We start from the raw sequence: 17,723 nt of genomic DNA on the forward strand, positions 1-17,723 counted from the left end.
ACGGAGCTAAAAATCAAGGTGTCCACAGAGCTGGTTCCTTCTGCAGGCTCTTTTCCGGCTCCTGCAGGCCCTGCATTCCTTGGCTGGTGGCCCCTTCCTCCATCTTCTAGGCGCACACTCCATCCTGCGTCTGCTGTCACATCTCCTTTTCTCCCTCTGCCTGCATCCTCACATCCTTCTCCGGCTCTGTGCCTCCTTCCTCCCACTTCTGAGGACCCTGTGATGACACCGGGCCCATCCTCATAATGGGGATAATCGCCCATCTCAAAAATCGTAACTCAATTGCATCTGCAAAGTCCCTGATGCCATGTGAGGTGACCCAGTCACAGGTTCTGGGGATTCGAGCTTGGACATCCTCTGCCCCTCATGCAAAATACATTCACCCCATCCGAAGGTCCCCCAAATCTCAACCCATTACAGCATCAACTCAAGTCTGAATCTCATCCAAGTCTCCCCAGCTCAGAAGTTTCAAATCTCATCATCCAAATCATCTAAATTAGGGGTGGATGAGGCCAGGGAGGAGGAAAACAGCGTTGCCGGTGGACTTCGCAAAGGGAGGGGCTCAAGCACTGCCTTCCTCCATCAGGAACGTCCCCACCCGAGGCCTCCCGGCCGGGGGCGCCGGGCCCACCCTGCCCTGCTGCCACCCCTGCCCAGGACAAGAGCCCCCGCCTTTTCGGCCCAGAGATGCACCCATCTCCGAACCCGAGCCTACGGTCACCGCGCGCCCGCCGCCACCCGCGGACCCACAGAAACGCCGAGTCCCCCGGGCCGCCTAGAGCGTCCCGGAAGTGGCTGGGGGAAGGCGGAGCGGCGCGGACCGGCGGGGGGCGGGGCGCTTCCGGCCGGCGGTGGCGGCTCGGTGTCTGCAGGTGAGTGGGGTCCAGGCCTGCGGGGGTGCCGGGCGGGCCGCTGGGGCCCGGGGCCGAGCTGCTGGTGCGGAGCCTCCCCGGGGCCCCCGAAACCGAGCTGGTCTCTCCGCAGCCTCCCTCCGAGCCTGGCCGGTGCTTCCCCCTGAGGAAGGACCAGCCCCCGAGGTCCCTTCGCCAGGAAGGAGCCGGCCTGAGACCTGGCCGCTTTCTTTTCTTTTTGGTTTTTGCTTTTCTGCCCCAAACGTGGTCCCCGGCGTTAGAAACGCTATCAAAACAAGCCTCTCCCCTAACCCGAGCCGCCCCCCTGCTTCGGGCTGCCCACGGCCCCGCACCTGCGCCCACGAAGGAGGGGTCTGCGTGGGTAACTAACTGCCCGCCTCCCCTCTCTGCAGGGTGCGCACCCCCATGTCCGCCCCTGACCCAGGACCCCTCCCCAGTCCCTCTTGCCCTTCAAGACTTAATCCAGCCCTTCCTCGGGCCGGAACACTTATGTCTGGAGTATTTTTCCTGATAGTCGCCCCGCTCCCCACACACGCCCTTGCGCACTACTGGCTACTGACGAGGAAACGTGGTTTCTCACATTCTCCTCCTAAATTCCTCAGGCTCTCCTCTAAGGACGAGCATCTCCCCGCCTGCAGGAAGGGGCAGAATGCAGGTGGTGCCCCACTCTTCTCTCTCCTGCCCCAACTCTGCCCCCTCCTACCGTCCCCTATGGCCCAAGAGGGTATCAGTGGCAAGGCTGCAAACCGTCTTAATTTTTTGGCCGTGTTGTTTCCTTTTGGTTTAAGAAATTGTCTCAGAAGTAATATCTGAATTTCACTTTTAAAGGAAGTTTTTGTGTCTCCAGCGGGACCGGTGTTTCCATCTCCCTTGTATCAGGCTCAGCCGTGAGGAAGCGTCCGCAGTGGGCCCGTGTCTGGCGCTGAACCTCCTCCCGGTGCCGCGTCCGGCCCTTCCTCCTTCCTTTTGTGCTTAGAGTAAGTCCCTCGCAAGTGACCGGGGGTCCCCTGTTTCCTCCTGGTTTGTACGGTGGTTTTATATTGAATGTTTCCTTAAGGATGGATTATGGCCTTTAGTTCTCTCTGCTCTCCACAGGGCCAGGCAGTCCACAATCACACTGTCACCCAGTAAATATTGCGTTGGCCGAAAAGGTCGTTCGGGATTCTCCGTAGCATCTTATGGAAAAGCCTGAGCAAACTTTTTAGCCAACCCAATAGGATGAAAATAGGTCCCAGCAGGCCCAGCACCCGCACTTTGCAGACCAGGAGACTGACTCAGAAGGGTGAAAGGAGGTACCTTGGGCTGGCTGCTGACATGCCTAGGGTTTGTCTTTGGGACTCTTGCTACATCTGAATAAACTTCATTTCTGTTGAGCTGTGGTCTCAAGGGGCTACCTTTTTATGTCCCACACGTGAGTAGTCCTGTGGCCTCACCTGTGGCGTGAAGTTGGACAGAGCCGAGTGTGAGGGTTTGGGAGGGAGGTGAGGTGGGAGTTGCTGCCTTTCCGCGCTGGGACCTGGCGACGGATGCCATCAGCTGCCTGTGGTGCTGCCTCGGTGACTGGCAGTCCCGCCCGGGTGAGAGGGGCGCCGGGGACACAGCTGCCTGTGGTGCTGCCTCGGTGACTGGCAGTCCCGCCCGGGTGAGAGGGGCGCCGGGGACACAGCTGGCCGGGACGGAGAAGACAGGACTCGTGGCAGACACGCCACACAGCCCGAGCAGAGCAGCCAGGGCTGGTCAGTGTGGGGATAACAACTCTTCGCTCCTCAGGGGCTGGAGGAAGTTGGCGTTTTACCAGGTGACATGTGACAGGGCTGTGACTCTCACAGGCTGCCCAGGTCAGCCAGGACCGTCTGCTAAGTCCTACGTGTCTGCTCCACGGAGCAGGGAGGGGTGGGGGGCGTTTGGGGAAATTGTCATAAAGGGATGGACATGACCAGCTGGAAGGGACCGTAATGACCCAGATCTTTATGAGGATGAAAGACGAGATGATGAGGAAAGACAAGTTAGACCAGAGCTGTGGGGTTTATATAAGTCACTTTCCTTTATGTTCTCTTACTAGCTTTAACCAAAGACGTGTATGTCAACTTAAACACGAAGTTTACTACTTACAAGGATACATAACTGATGCAGGAAGACCACCCTGCTCCCAGCGGGGCCAGAAGACAGTTCTCATGTTTTTGTTTCCAGCATGAATTAGTAATTTATTCATAGAGTGTTCTCGATCAACAAGTATTCAGGAAGCCCGCCCTGGCCTGGCCCTTTCCAGTGTCCTGTGTGTGTGTAATGGAGGGAGGGTGCGTGTGAGTGTTGTTTGCACACTCACGTGTGACTGCATCCAGAGGCGTCCTTGGCGTCTGAGCGTGTCGCTGTGGGGACCAGTAGCTGAGAGACTGGCAGCCCCTCCCAGCTCTGGGAGGAGCCTGAGGCCTACCAAGGCCTGGTTTTCTAGAAGCAGTTTGGGGCCTGCTGTCAAAGCGAGGGTTTGAGGGGACCTTGTTTCAGAAGAGGTTTGCAGGCTCCTCAGCCCCGGAAGTCTAGAGGAATCCCTGCCCCTCGCAGCACCTCCATCCCCTGCCTCGGCCGCCCTCGAGGGAACAAGGGCTTTGTGAAGGTGGATAGGTCAGGTGGGCCGAGAGCAGCTACAGAGGGAAGGTTGGTTCTGGAGGTGGGACGTGGCTCTCAGGTCGCCCAGCGTCTATGGCTTCCTTGCTTCGTTCAGTGGCATCGCCCTTGGCGTTTTTCCCGGGAGGCCAGCTTGCTTCCAAGAGAGCCACTTTTAATTTGGAGCCGTAGCGAGCGACTCCGAGGTCACCTGTGGAAGCTGAGAAGAGCCAGTGTGCCCAGCGCGCCAGGCAGGCCTCTTCCCTGCGCCACCTGCCGGCCAGCTCGCGTGTTCGTCGCCTCCACCACACCGCCCCCTGCCGCTCCCCAGCACGTCGAAAGTAACAATGTGCCTATGGTGGCCGAGGAGCGTGCCCCCGTAACGTTTTTCTTTCTTCCCCCTTTTGCTTTCCAGCTGCTAAAGCACCATGTGCGTGAGAGAGGCACCCACGGCTCAGACGGTGAAACCTCGATTTGCCGGAAACCAGCTTCCGGGGCCCCTTTACCCTCCGGTCCGTGTTTGAGGGGAGAAGCTGCCACCGTCCTTGCAGAGAAGGCTGGAGGTTCCAGCCGTGGAAGACTAGGGCGGCTGACGCTGGTCCCCCCTGCAGAGAGGGCCGGGAAGCTGCCGGAGCCGGGAAGGGGCCTTGGCTCGTGGCGGCCCCGCGTCAGCGTCAGCATCTGCATCAGCAGGACGCAGGTGGGCGAGGGTGGTGGGAGGGGAGGGAGGGGTGGAAAGGCCTCCAGTACTGGCTCAGGCGCGACCCCTGTCGGCCGGGCCGAGCCCCCTCCTCATGGCCTCCAAGCCGGCTGCCGGGAGGAGCCCGGGGGAGAAGCGCAAGAGGGTGGTGCTGACCCTGAAGGAGAAGATGGACATCTGCCGGCGCCTGGAGAAGGGGGAGAGCAGGAAGGCGCTGATGCAGGAGTACAACGTGGGCATGTCCACCCTGTACGACATCAGGGCCCACAAGGCCCAGCTGCTCCGCTTCTTCGCCAACTCCGACTCGGACAAGGCCCTGGCGCACCGGCGCACGCTGCACACGCCCAAGCTCGAGCACCTGGACCGCGTGCTGTACGAGTGGTTCCTGGTGAAGCGCGCCGAGGGCGTGCCCGTCTCGGGCCCCATGCTCATTGAAAAGGCCAAGGACTTCTACGAGCAGATGCAGCTGACCGAGCCCTGCGTGTTTTCTGGCGGCTGGCTCTGGCGTTTTAAGGCCAGACACGGCATCAAGAAGCTGGACGCGTCCAGCGAGAAACAGGCGGCCGACCACCAGGCTGCAGAGCAGTTCTGCGGCTTCTTCCGGAGCTTAACCGCCGAGCACGGCCTGTCCCCCGAGCAGGTGTACAACGCCGATGAGACCGGCCTCTTCTGGCGCAGCTCGCCCAGTCCCAGCCCGGAGGGCGGGGTGGTGCCCGGCCCCAAGCAGAACAAGGACAGGCTGACCGTCCTCATGTGCGCCAACGCCACGGGCTCCCACAGGATCAAGCCCTTGGTGGTCGGGCAATGCGGCGGCCCCAAGGCGGTCCAGGGCATCCAGCACCTGCCTGTCGCGTACAAGGCCCAAGGCCACGCGTGGGTGGACAAGGAGATTTTTACTGACTGGTTCCATCACATCTTTGTGCCCGCGGTGAAGGAGCACTTCCGAGCCGTGGCTCTGCCCGAAGACAGCAAGGCCATCCTCCTGCTGGACGGCTCCCGGGCCCACCCGCGGGAGGCCGAGTTGGTTTCGGAGAACATTTTCACCATCTTCCTGCCCGCCAGCGTCACCTCCCTGATCCAGCCCATGGACCAGGGCATTCGGAGGGATTTCATGAGGAACTTCGTCACCCCTCGCGGCACGCTGCAGGCCTTCACCCCTCGCTGCAGCGTGCACGATGCCGTGCTTGACGTGGCCTGCGCCTGGAACGCGGTGCCGGGCGGCGTCTTCAGCCGGGCCTGGAGGAAGCTGTGGCCCGAGGTCACGCTCGTCGAAGGCTCGTCTTCAGAGGAGGAGCCCGAGCGCCTCAGGACGAAGCCTCCCGACCAGACCTTCGTGCACATCCCCGGGCTCGGGGGAGGCGCCCCGGCCCGCCTAGGGGGCGCGGCCACGGGGAGTCCCGAGCTGGCCGAGGCCGGGGAGCGTGACGAGGCGGCCTGGGAGCAGGCAGCTGCGTCCTTCGACGCTGTGGTGCGCTTTGCGGAGGGCCAGCCCTGCTTCTCGGCACAGGAGGTGGGCCAGCTGCGCGCGCTGCGCTCCGCGTTCGGCAGGCGGCAGCAGGCACAGCGGCGCAGGGCCCTCCGGGCTGCAGTCAAGCTCGAGGCGCCCTGGGAGCACTCTGGGCCTCGCGGCGCCCCGCCTCGCTCCCCTCTGCCCGGCTCGTCCACAGCGGGTGAGGCCTGAGGCAGCGGGGCCCGACCTGCGATCTCAGGGGTCACGTCCCTCAGGACGGCCGCCCCATCGGGGTTTTGCCGTGTGGCCTGCCACATGGGTGCCAGGGGGTCTTCCTGAAGGGCCCACCCAGACCCGAAACGTGCCGGAGCCTCCGGTGGCCGGAAGCCAGCCTCGTGTTCGCTGGCTGAGCCTTGCTGTGTCCGAGGGTGGAGATGTCTCTCTGTCCAGGTGGGGAAGAGCCGCCTTCAGCCGACCAATGGCGGTACCCGCTGCCACTTGACGGGGCTGGCCCTTCCTGTGGCCCACCGCTCCCCTCCACCGGGACTCAGTCTGCTGGTCTGGGGGCCAGCCCTGGGTCGGGCAGGTCTCTGAGGGCAGGTCACCGAGGGCGGGACTCAATACGAATAAGAGTCGGCGTGGCCCCTGCCTGTGGCTTTACAGGCCACGTGTCCCCCTTCAGTCGTGAGCTCACGTAGCAGCACAAGTCTCTCAGAGTTTCTCCGTGTTGCCAGCACATCCTGCCTCTCAGGCTTGGACCCCACGATGCAGCAGACTGCACGCCGACTTGATGTGATAGAATTGCTCCGTTAAAGCCAGCAGGAGCGGGCGGCTGGGGTGCCCGTCGCCCCAATGCGGGGCTACAGGACACTGCCAGTGTTTCGAGCATCTTGGCTCCGAGTCCAACCTACAGGCCTCGTTCCCCGGAATTTCACATTTACAGCCTCTGCATTAATAAACTTTGACCAGATGTTCAGAAATTAGCCTTAGGCGATATAACAAAAACAGTAAAACATGCAGCTGAGCTGCCTAGCAGTATTTGAACTCCTCTTTTCAGCTGTTTGCCCCGCAGTGATTCACGTGGGGAACGCTGGCTGTGCTGGTGGTCTCCTGAAGGCCGATTGCGGGATGACGCGGCTGTGTTTCCTGGGTTGCAGCTGATTCCCAGCCTCTCCGTTCTGCCATGTCGCTCGTCAGCACAGCCGTAGGACAGAGAGCCCCTTATCGGCAGTGGTCGCCCTCTGTGAACGTACATGAAAGGGGCGTGCTTTTCTGTGCTCTTCTCACTGCTTGCCTTCAGTTGCATCCCCTTCGTGGGTAGCTGAATCGGCACATAGTTTTCATTCCTGTGTTTGTTGCGTGCCGAGAGCCCTCTGTTCCCGTGAGAGCCGAGGGGAGGTGAGGGCTTGGTCCGCAGTCGATGTCTCTGGTGTTTTTACATCTTTCCAAACAGTGAGGCGACAGTCGTGGCTGACCTGGCACTGCTCTGTGGACCGTGTGTTTCCCGCTTTAAATGCGTGTGTGAAGATTGTGCAACAAGCACAGATCGTTCTCAGAGTGTCATTGCTGATTCTTTGGGCCTGATCGCCTCCTGCTGCGTTGTCACATCGGTTTCCTTCACGTGTTTGGGGCGACATCTGTGCACCGTGTACTTTTGTGCCACTTTTGGACTCCTGTGCGTCCCCTGTGCGGTTGAATTGCAGCTGCTTGAGGTGTTAACAGGGTCCGATGTCAGGGGCGGCAGCGTGGAGATGGACGGACACGTGGAGAAGCTCCCTCCCCGCTGTCAGCCCCTTGACCCCAGGCCAGCGGTTCTGGAGCCGCAGGACTGTGCTGGGGGGCGGGGGCGGGTGGAACCGGCTCTCCTAGGCCCCCCGTGGGTGCTCTGTCCCCACCAGACTGTAGACCCCAGGCCAGACTCTTGTCCTGCCCTCACAGCCTGCCCCCGTCCTGGCTGTGTTGTGGCCGATCAATGAGCACTTGTCACCGCCTGGCTGAGGGTGTCTGTCCTCCTTCCAGGACCAGACGCGCCCCCCTGTGCTGCGTTCTTCAGGGGGCAGGACTCGGCCCTGCCTGCTTCCCTCTCCCCTAACGAGCCAGCACGGGCCCCTCCTCATGGCCTCGGTGCTGGAGATCCCGGGCGGTGCGAGGTTTCTCGGGGTGCAGACTGAGGTGCAGCGTGAGGTGCGCGTGCCCGGGGAGGACCGGAGCCCAGCGGCGCCCAGCTGCCCGGGGATGCCCCCGTCTCTGCCCCGCCCCCGGGCGCCCACCCCTGGGGCTTTGCTCTTCACTTACAGTTTCTGAGAGGCTCAAGGGGTCAGAATGTTCTGGTCTGAGTCTTTCCTAAACAGTCTTCGGGGGCCCCACTGGACCGGGTGCGAAATCGGAGCCGGGTGGGAAGGCCTCCTCATCCGCCCGTGCATCGGCCCCTCTGTCTCCTCTCCTGAAGCCCCCAGGGGCAGTGGGGTCTCCGTCCCGCTGGCAGAGCCTCTTCCAGGCCCCCTGCTCACCCTGCGGGGGCAGCGAGCTCGGGCACAGCGGGAGCTGCGCACATTCCTCCCGCCCCAGGCAGGCAGCACCGGTGCCCTGGGACGAGCCCAGGAGTCGTCCCTGTCGGGACTCGGCGGCCCCTTCCGGTCTGTTTGCCCACCTTGACCTTCCCCCTTCTCGGTGGTCAAAACGATTTGGCAGACCCCGAGCTGGGAGGAAGCCGCCTGCGGCCGCACCGTGTCCTCAGCCTCTCCTTCCCACCGCGGGAGGAATCGGGGCGTCCCCGGAGCCGGACGGGCAGCAGGCGTCAGCCCTGCCTGCGGTGGATAAGGGACGGTTCCTGGGCAGTGCCTGCGGTGCCGGGATGCAGGGGGAGGAGGCCAGAGTCTGCTGGGAGGCCTGGGGCCCCCGACGCAGGACAGGCAGCCTCCGCTGGGGGTGCCCCTTGCCTGAGCCTGGCCGAGCAGGGGCTGGACCCGCAGGCTGTAGATGGAAGTCAGGCAGCTGCCAGGGGGCTGGGTGGGTCGGTGGTCCTTCACAGTCTTTTGCTTTGGGTCCGCTGCCTGCAGTGCCTGCTGCCCAGTGCTGGGGGGTCTGCAGGCGCCCCAGGTTAGACCCGTGGTGCAGTGTGGGAGGTCCTGGAGGTCGTCCAGCTGGGGAAGGCTGAGCCTGCGTAGGGGTCTGGGGTGAACCGCCCCGCCTCACCAGTGTTTCCCGCGGGGGCGGGGGCGGGGGCGGGGGCGGCCCTGCCCTGGGCGTGTCCGCGTGGTAGCACTCACACCTCTGGTGGGCCGGGTGGTGGGGTAGGGGGGATTGGAGGGTGGCTGGGTGGAGGGCAGATGAATGAAGAAAGGACGGCAGGCAGTTGCAGCCTCTGCTTGGACCTTTTTCGGCCAGGATTACCCAGGTCGGGAGGCAGAGCCCTTTGGAGGCAGCTCGGGGCCGCCGTCACCAGCTGTTCCTGGAGGGATGGGGGTCGGCGGCAGGGCCACACGCTGCTTCTGTTCCTGGGAGGCTGTGGCACAGGGGCAGCAGAATTTTGGGCAAACAGGACCCGCCTGGGCAGCCCCAGGAAGGAGGCATCCACAGGCACCAGCGTCAGTGGGTTTTCTTGGCGCGTAAACGTGCTTCTGTTTCGTCCACGCGTAGCGTTGCTCAGCGCCTGCTGCGTGCTGGGCGTTGGGCCCAGCTTGAGGCCAGAGGGCGGTGAGACAAAGCCCCTTCCTGCTTCCAGGGAGCGCAGGTCTCCCGAGAAGGGCTGCTGGGGCGGCCGCCCTGTCCGGCAGTCGCTTCCCCGGGTCGCGGCCGCCGTGTCCGTGAGGACGCGGGGCACGTTGCTGAGGGGAGCCCAGGACGTGTGTGAGGGTGCGCCACCTGCATGGCAGGCCCGGGAGGCCTGGATCGCTGCCCCTTCCACCTACCACTCCGCTCGGGAAGCAGGGCTGCCACTCACCCCCCGCCCCAGAGCTGTGCTCAGGTTCTTCCCGGGGAGGAGCGGGCCGTGGGACAGAGCTAGTCCCTCTGCTAAGGAGCTGACTTCGTTTGCTGCAGAGTGTGGAGAAGTGCAAGCCTAAGGCTGCTCTCAGAAACCGGACATCGTGGAGAAAGGCCAGTGGGAGGAGGCTGATAGATTTACTGGTGATGCAGGCTAAACTGGAGGCTGTCTGTGGGTCAGGGAAAAAGTCTCAAGCACTGATCTCAGTATCTATTCGTTCAAAGGAGCCAAATTTGACTGGATCGGTCTGAGAAGCAGCTTACGCCCAGGGCATTGTTAAAAACAACAGAGCAGGGACTTCCCTGGTGGCGCAGTGGTTAAGAATCCGCCTGCCAATGCAGGGAACACGGGTTCGAGCCCTGGTCCGGGAAGATCCCACATGCCGCAGAGCAACTAAGCCCATGTACCACAACTACTGAGCCTGTGCTCTAGAGCCCACGAGCCACAGCTACTGAAGCCCATGCACCTAGAGCCTGTGCTCTGCAACCAGAGAAAGCCCGTGCACAACAATGAAGACCCAATGCAGCCAAAAATAAATAAATTTATAAAAAACAAACAAACAAACAAAAAACAACAGAGCAGTCAGCCAGCTGTGAGTGGAACTTAACAGCTGGCTGTGGGCAGGGACCGCACAGAGCTTTGGCAACACCGCTGCCGTGGGGTTGGAGGTGGGCGGAGCGTGGGCCTGCTGGAGGCCCCCCCCCCACCCCGAGAAGGAGCACTGGGGGCGCCGCCAGGGGCTGCAGAGGAGCCACTGAGATGACCCAGCCAGCCAAACACAAAACGAGCAGGGAACAAGTCCCAGTACCCAGAGTTGGTACGATACATTTCCTAAAAGGATCAGTTTCCAACCAAGAATTACGAGCGTGCAAAGAAACAGGAAAATATGGCCACATACCATATTGTTACCAAAAAGCAGGCAACGGATACTGCCTCAGGGAGTGAGATGTTGGATTCAACAGGAAAAGACTTCAAATTGGCCTTTACAAATGTGGTCAGAGAACGAAAGGAAACCATGATTAAAGAAGTAAAGGGGGAAAAAAGAAAGGAAGGTATCAAGTAGAGAGGATCTATAAAAAGATTATAAACAAAAAGTTATTTTAAAAAACCTGGAGGGACTTCCCTGGTGGTCCAGTGGCTAGGACTCTGTGCTTCCGCTGTAGGGGGCACGGGTTCGATCCCTGGTCCGGGAGCTAAGATCCCACATGCCGTGGGGCGTGGTCTAAAAACAAACACACCCTGCTTCTGTGACCATCTTAAAGGAAACTCAGCTATCTTAATTAAGAATAGACAGATGACACCTTAATACAAGTATTTAAAAAAAAACAACAAAAAACCATTCCTCTTAAAAACCCATGGAAATTCCAGAGTCGAAAAGTACAACAACAGATGAAAAATTCACTGGAAGGGCTCTACAGGAGATGTGAACTAACAGAAGAATTAGTGACCTTGATAGTGCTCGAGGCTGATAGAGATTATGCCATTCAAAGGACAGGATGAAAATGAAGAAGATGGATGGTCTCAGAGCCACGTGGGACAATCTCACCCACTGCCCAGAAAGGGAGGCCGAGGCGGCAGCAGCAGCCTGGCCCTCTGTCGCGGTTGGAGGTCGTGGCGCTGGGCCCTGAGCCCTCCCGAGCCACCGCTGCTGTCTGCCGCCTCTCCTACCCAACCGGGCCTACGGGGGGCACAGGCCTTCGCGGGTGGACGTGGGGCCCGTCCCCGTGACGGCCCCATTTCACGGAGGGGTCCCGAGGCCTGCCCCAGACCGCAGACTTACTGCTGTGTGACTCCCGGTCAGTGTGGCCACCGCTCTGGACTTTGGGCAGGAGGGGATTCTTGGGCAGTGCCGGAAGGGTGGGCTGGAGACCCCAGGCTCGGCGGGGGAATGGCCACGTCCCTCTGACACGTGAGCAGGCGCAGAAGGCCCATGGCGCTGGCCGGGGCCCGGGAACTGGGCTCGGAACCGAGGCCTGCTTCGTGTCGTGAGCAGCCCCAGTGAGAAGAGGAGCCAGAGGCCCAGCAGGGTGGGGGCCCCAGGGTAGCTCCTGGGGTCTGGGTTTCACTGGCTGCCCCCAGCCCCTGGCAGAGGCCAGGCTGTGAGGTGTGGTGGTCACCCTTCTGACACACCCTCTCCAGGGACGGTCTTCCAGCCTGGGGCCAAGGGGTGTGTGGATGTGGAAACTGCAGGGGGTTGTGGCACCCTCACAGACCCTTCCAGAACAGGGGCTTCCTTTGTTCTGTCTTCAGGGGCTGCACAGTGCCCTCTGCTGGGCTCATGAGGGAGTGTAGGCGGCCCCAGCCTAGAAGCTTGAAGGAGCTGGAAGGTTCCTGATCAGCCAGGACTCAGGAATCTGCTGTGCTTGGCCTGGGTGAACCCTGACCCTGGTCCCACGCTGAGCCCTGGCCCTGGTCCCACGCTGAGTCCTGGCCCTGGTCCCACGCTGAGCCCTGGCCCTGGTCACACGCTGAGCCCTGGCCCTGGTCACACGCTGAGCCCTCGCCCTGGTCTCACGCTGAGCCCTGGCCCTGGTCCCACGCTGAGCCCTGGCCCTGGTCCCACGCTGAGCCTGGCCCTGGTCACACTCTGAGCCCTGACCCTGGTCACACTCTGAGCCCTGGCCCTGATCACACGCTGAGCGCTGGCTCTGATCACAAGCTGAGCCCCGACACTGGTCCCACACTGAGCCCTGGCCCTGGTCCCACGCTGAGCCCTGGCCCTGGTCCCACGCTGAACCCTGGCCCCGGTCACACACTGAACCCTGGCCCTGGTCCCACGCTGAGCCCTCGCCCTGGCCCCCATGTTCCCTTAGCTCATAAGGAGGGCAAAACCAGGGAGCCTGGAGCCCTGTGTCGGTCTCACTCCTCCCCTGGGGGAAGGTAAGAGCCTCTGCTGACCTCCCCCCTCCTCCCCCACGTGTGACTCAGTGCTCTCTGTGGTCACAACACTCCCCTTCCTCCGCCTCTGCCCAACTCCAGGTGCAGCGCGGTTCCAGGTCCCGGGTGACAGTCTCCGGGGGTGGAGAGTGACTGTGGAGCTGACTCACTGCAGGGCGGGGGAGGTGTGAGTGTCAGAGCTGGGCTCGCCCAAGCGCAGACCCCAGCTGGTCCAGGCGGCTCCTGGGGGAGCATCAGGGCTGCGCCAGGCCCCGGTCATCTGGTGGGCAGGCACACGCAGGGACCAGGGCCGAGACCCCTCCAGCCAGCCCCATTCGCAGAGACCACGGGGCTTGGGGGCCCAGCAGCCAGCTGCCCTGCCTCTGCCCCTCCCTCCCCAGGGACCTGGGCTCTGGCTCCTCCCACTCGCCAGCTGGGGCCAGTGGCCTCTGGCTGCAGAGGTCAGGCTGTAGGCTTTGCGGTGGGGAGGGGCCAGAGAGCCCGCCGCGGGCATCCTGCGGGGGCGGGGAACTTCCTTCTCTGTCCAGCCTGGCCCTGTGCCCACTCAGACACAGGTCCCACCTCCACAGGCCCGCAGACCGACACCGGTGGAGCCCGGGGGCTGGGAGTCACAGGCTGAGAGAGCTTCCCAGGGGGACAATGGGAGGCCAGAACAGGCCTGTGAGAGCAAAAGGCCAGTGTCCTGGAGGGGGCGGGACCTGCCTGTTGGGGGCCCCTCTGCCAGGCTGTGGTGTCCCGACTGCAGTTGGGAACCTCTGAAGGTGGGGATTGGGGGACAGAGGTGTGAGGTGCGAGGGGCTGGGGAGCGGGTGATGGGCAGGCCCTGTGCCCTTGTTCCCCAAGGCTGCGGTGTGAGCTCAGGCCTCAAGACACTGAGACACCGGCCACCACGAGGGCAGGGGGGGCCTCACTGCAGTGGAGAAGATGGACCCCGGATTTTACGTCTGGACCTGGCAGGAGTGGGGGCCTGTGCCCGACCTTCCTGCATCCCTGGAGTTCCCCAACAAGGCCTGGAGGAGGCCCTGCTCCCCACTTCCAGATCAGGACCCCACAGAGCAAGGGTGAGGTGGCCCTGGGTCCGGGTCCCGACCCTGTATCCTCCAGGCTCGCTCTCCATCTCTCCTCCACGAGCAGCATACCTGCAGCCTGGCCAACAGCTAGGGGGAAGCTGAGGCCCCACTAGCAGCAGATGGAGAAACGGAGGAGGGCGAGAGGGCTGGGGCTAGGGGGCAGCCGGAAGAGGGGTCTAAGGAGGGCTCCATTAGCTTAGGAAGCAGCTTGGGCCCCAGGATTCTCCTCCGAGGAGGGGGCTCGGCTGCGGCCTCCGGCGAGTGGGCATCTGTTCCGTCACTTTATTAACGAAGCGGCGCAGTGATGTCACCGGGCTCTCCGTGAGCCAGCCACTCCACTGGCCGATCCTTCCTAATGACGAAAGAGGAGTCCAGGTGTCCTCGGGAGGCTCTGCAGCGGATTCCACGAGGCCTCGAGTTGCCGCCGTCCACCAGACGTGGGCATCTGCGCTGCCCCGCCATCCTAGCAGGGGGGCCCAGCCAGCAGGCGCGGTGACCTCGGCATTGAGGCTCAGGCCTGGTGGTCCTGGGCGGCCAGAGAGATGCTGCTGGGCCCCAGGCTGGCAAAGGGGGTGGGCAGCTGCTGCTACGCCCCAGCTGGAGGCCTGGACGAGACCGTGGGGCGGCAGCTAAGGGTTAGAGCTTGCGGCGCCGGCCGGCCTGGTTCAGTGCCCGTCTCCTTGCCTCCCGCGGCCCCGTGTCACCTCCACCCTGTGCAGCACTAGTCCTTGTTCAGTGGTTTCTCACCGAGAGGACTGAAGGTTGGACGTCAGAACACAAAATGGGTATTTCAGCAAACGCTTCGAAGTTCACCATCCCCTCAGCTCTGGTTCTCACCGGAAGGGACTTTCTTCTTTAGTGACACAAAGGTCCTCCCAGCTTGTTTGCAAGAACGGGGGCTGGAAGCCACGCCCTGCCCCGGGTCCGCGAGCTGCCCACGCTGCGGTTGCATCTGACCTGTCCGACAACGCGGAATCTTCCAGACACTTGACGACAGGGCCTCGCCCGACCACTGGGTCACAAGCTGTCATCCCATGATCCAGACACCCCTTGGAGACTCTCCTGGGGGCTGGAAATGGGGCCACCTGGACAGACAGCCTCCCACTGCCCCCAGAGGGCAAAGTTGTCCTTATAGGAAGCAATGGTCTGGAGTTGGACAGTGAACTCCTTTTCTCCAATTAGGAAGGTGGGTTCAAGTGCCGTGGCCACAATAATGAGCACGACTGGAATCTGAGCCCAGGTCTGCCTCCCTCGAGGCCCTCACTCGTCATCAGTGAAGTGCACCGCCAGCCAGAGGGCAGGCTCGGTAGGGTGGTCGTGTGGATGATGAAGGTGGTGATAGTGATGTCGATGGTGGTGCTGGGAATGGCGGTGGGTGCGGTGGTTACGGGGGGTGGAGAGGAGATGGCGGGACACAGTGACAGTGGTGATGGTTGTATGTATTGTGCACAGTGGAGGTGGTGGCTTTGACGGTGATGACAGGAGTGATGGGGGTGGAGAGGACGGTGGGGATGGTTGATGGCGGAGGTCATGGTTATGATGGTGGGTGTGGTAGAGGTGACAGTAATAGTGGTAGTGGATGAGGATGCTGGTGACGGGGGGTGCTATGGTCTGGATGTTTGTATAACCCCCCCAAGTTTAACTGTTGAAATCCTAACCCCTAAGGTGATGGTATTTGGAGGTGGGGGCTTTGAGAGGTGATCAGGTTATGAGGGTGGAGCCTTGATTTGGATTAATGCCCTTAAAAAAGAGACCCGAGATAGCCCCCTCGCCCCTTCCGTCACGTGAGGACACAGTGAGGTCTGCGGTCCACATCCAAGAAGAGGGCTTTCACCAGAACCCTACCACCCTGGCACCCTGACCTTGGATCTCCAGCCTCCAGAATGGTGCGAAGAAAATGTCTGTTGTTTGCGAGGCACCCCGTCGGTGGTATTCTGTTCAGAGCAGCCCGGGTGGAGGAAGGCGGGGATGAAGGTAGCGTGGTAGCAAGGGTGCTGGTGCTGAAAGTGGGGCAGTGAGGAGCTCGTGGTGGTTTTAACGGTGGTGGTGATGTTGGGGATGGTGGGTGCTGTTGACTGGATTGTGTCCCCCTGCCCAGAGTCATGTGACGAAGCCCTAACCCCAGCAGGACAGTGTTTGGAGATAGGGCTTTTAGGAGGTAATTATGGTGAGAGGAGGTCATGAGAGTGGGGCCCTAACCTGATAGGACTAATGCCTGTATCAGAAGAGGATGATCGCTCTCAGTTTCTCTCTTTCTTACAAGCCAAGAAAAGGCCCTGTGGGAACACTTCAAGAAGACAGCCATCTACTAGCCAAGAGAGCTCTCACCAGAAACCTAATGGGCTGGCACCCTTATATTGGACTTCCCAGCCTCCAGAACTGTGAGAAATAAATGTCTGTTGTTTAAGCCACCTGGTCTGTGGTATTTTGTTGCAGGGATCTGAGCTGACTGAGACAGTGGGGATGGTGAGGGTGATGGTTGTGATGGAGGTGGTGATGGTGATGATGGTGGTGATGGTGGTGATGATGAGGGTGATGATGATGGTGGTGCTGGTGATGACGGTGGTGATGATGGTGATGATGGTCATGGTGATGATGATGACGGTGGTGATGATGATGGTGGTGATGATGGTGGTGATGATGATGGTGGTGGAGGGGGTGGCAGGAGAGCGCCAGGCGGGGACCCAGGCAGGAGGGGAGCAGAGGGCAGGGGCGGCCATGGGTCTGGGCAAGTGGGCCGCGGCGGGGAGGGCCCTGGAGCCCACCCCTGCCTCCGCCCGAGACCTTAGGGGTCCCAGAGCCCCTCACCTCCAGCTGAGGGGCAAGGGCAGCACCTCCAGGGAGGACACCTGTCCACAGGGCAGTCATGGGCCGGTGCCAGCACGGGGCAGGGCAGGCCTGCTTCCAGAGCTGGTGGGCAGCGCCGACCCCCAGGACGGCTGGCTCTACCCTTCCTCCCTCTGAGGCCCAGCCCGGCCTGAGCCTGCGGCCCCCCAGCCCTGGTGCCGGGCCTTCTCTTAGGGGCCCGTCCTCTGATGTGCTGCCCCGCCCCCGCCCCGGGGCCTGATGCCCAGTCTGCGTGGCCAGGGAGGAGTGAGGGTGTGTTTAGAAGAATCCATGAAGTGGGGTGAGGGTGGGGACACCCATGGCGGTCTGGGCTGTGCACCCAGCTCCTCGGCCATCTCAGGCGATTCCTGACTTTTGGGACGTCACAGTCTCCCGGGCCAGCCGTGGTTAACAGCCCGCTGGAGCTCAGCCAGGGGAGGGAGGCGGGGACAGGAGGAGGCGGGTGCTGTGTCTGGATGGCGGAAGGAGCCTAGTGGTCTGTGCGGGCCTCCGGGGTCTGCCCTGGCCTGTGGGGATCAGACAGGCACCCCCAAACCAGGAAGAGGCACAGCACCAGCATGTGGTAGGGCAGGCGAATGTCCGAGACGTCATCATCCTCCCTGAGCTCCCCCAGCCACCTGGCGCGGCGGCCTCCACACCCTAGGGAGCACTTCCAGAGGTCGCTGCCACCCCCTGGTCAGGCACCTGCCTGGACACGGATCTTAGGACCAAGGATGCAGAAGAGGGGACGTGGGTTGGAACAAGGCATGCGGGTCAGGTGTCCTGCTGACCTGGCCCCCACCCTGAACCTCCAAGGGGCAACCCTCCCCCATCAGCTGAAGAAACTGAGGCTCAGAGGGCTTCCGGAGTAGCCCGACCCTGGACTTTGACAGTGGCCGACGGCAGCGGACAGTCAGACAGGATCGGCCTCAGGGCCAGGAGTCTCGGTCATTTGCTCACCAGCCGGTTCCCCAAGCACATTCCCCACCCTCTCTGCACCTCAAGTTCCTCATCTGTAAAATGGGTGACAATGATGGTTTGCCCAGCCTGTTCCAAGGTGCCGGGAAATGCTCGGCACACAGTGGGGCCCCTTCTCCCGCACGCCTTCTGTGTCGACCCTCTTTCCAGAGAGACCCCAGAACCACCAAGAAGGGGACCGTGGCAGGTGGGACCGGCTGCATAATTGGCGGGGTCCGTGGCAGAACAGAAGCACAGGCCCTTTGTTCAGAGTTAGTAAGAACTACGCGGCAGCAACGGCAGAGCACAGAGCTGGAGGGAGCGGACAGTGCCCCAGGGACAGATGCCCCTCGAGGCACCC

The 17,723-nt window shown here is 61.9% G+C and overlaps 2 protein-coding genes across 4 annotated transcripts; one reads left to right on the forward strand and one right to left on the reverse strand.

Annotated features, from left to right (window-relative positions):
* The first annotated feature begins 826 nt into the window (after window positions 1-826).
* On the forward strand, window positions 827-7,177 carry JRK (Jrk helix-turn-helix protein). Of its 3 annotated transcripts, none has more exons than XM_059901996.1 (3): window positions 828-872; window positions 1,701-1,849; window positions 3,892-7,177. In XM_059901996.1, the coding sequence occupies exon 3, from the start codon at window positions 4,271-4,273 to the stop codon at window positions 5,855-5,857; it is 1,587 nt and encodes a 528-aa protein (XP_059757979.1). In that variant the 5' UTR covers window positions 828-872; window positions 1,701-1,849; window positions 3,892-4,270; the 3' UTR covers window positions 5,858-7,177. The 3 variants fall into 3 exon arrangements, with proteins under 3 accessions (XP_059757982.1, XP_059757979.1, XP_059757981.1); XM_059901998.1 differs by having other exon boundaries at window positions 850-872; window positions 1,720-1,849; XM_059901999.1 differs by lacking the exon at window positions 1,701-1,849 and having other exon boundaries at window positions 827-872.
* Window positions 7,178-7,935: 758 nt separating this feature from the next.
* On the reverse strand, window positions 7,936-14,041 carry LOC132352093 (basic salivary proline-rich protein 2-like). The gene is made up of 5 exons (XM_059902407.1): window positions 13,923-14,041; window positions 13,071-13,167; window positions 12,659-12,768; window positions 8,896-9,453; window positions 7,936-8,710 (listed from the first exon to the last, which is right to left on the reverse strand). The coding sequence occupies exons 1-5, from the start codon at window positions 14,039-14,041 to the stop codon at window positions 7,936-7,938; spliced, it is 1,659 nt and encodes a 552-aa protein (XP_059758390.1).
* Between the last annotated feature and the right edge of the window lie 3,682 nt (window positions 14,042-17,723).

Source organism: Balaenoptera ricei, chromosome 17 (assembly GCF_028023285.1).
Source record: "Balaenoptera ricei isolate mBalRic1 chromosome 17, mBalRic1.hap2, whole genome shotgun sequence".
Lineage (NCBI taxonomy): Eukaryota > Metazoa > Chordata > Mammalia > Artiodactyla > Balaenopteridae > Balaenoptera > Balaenoptera ricei.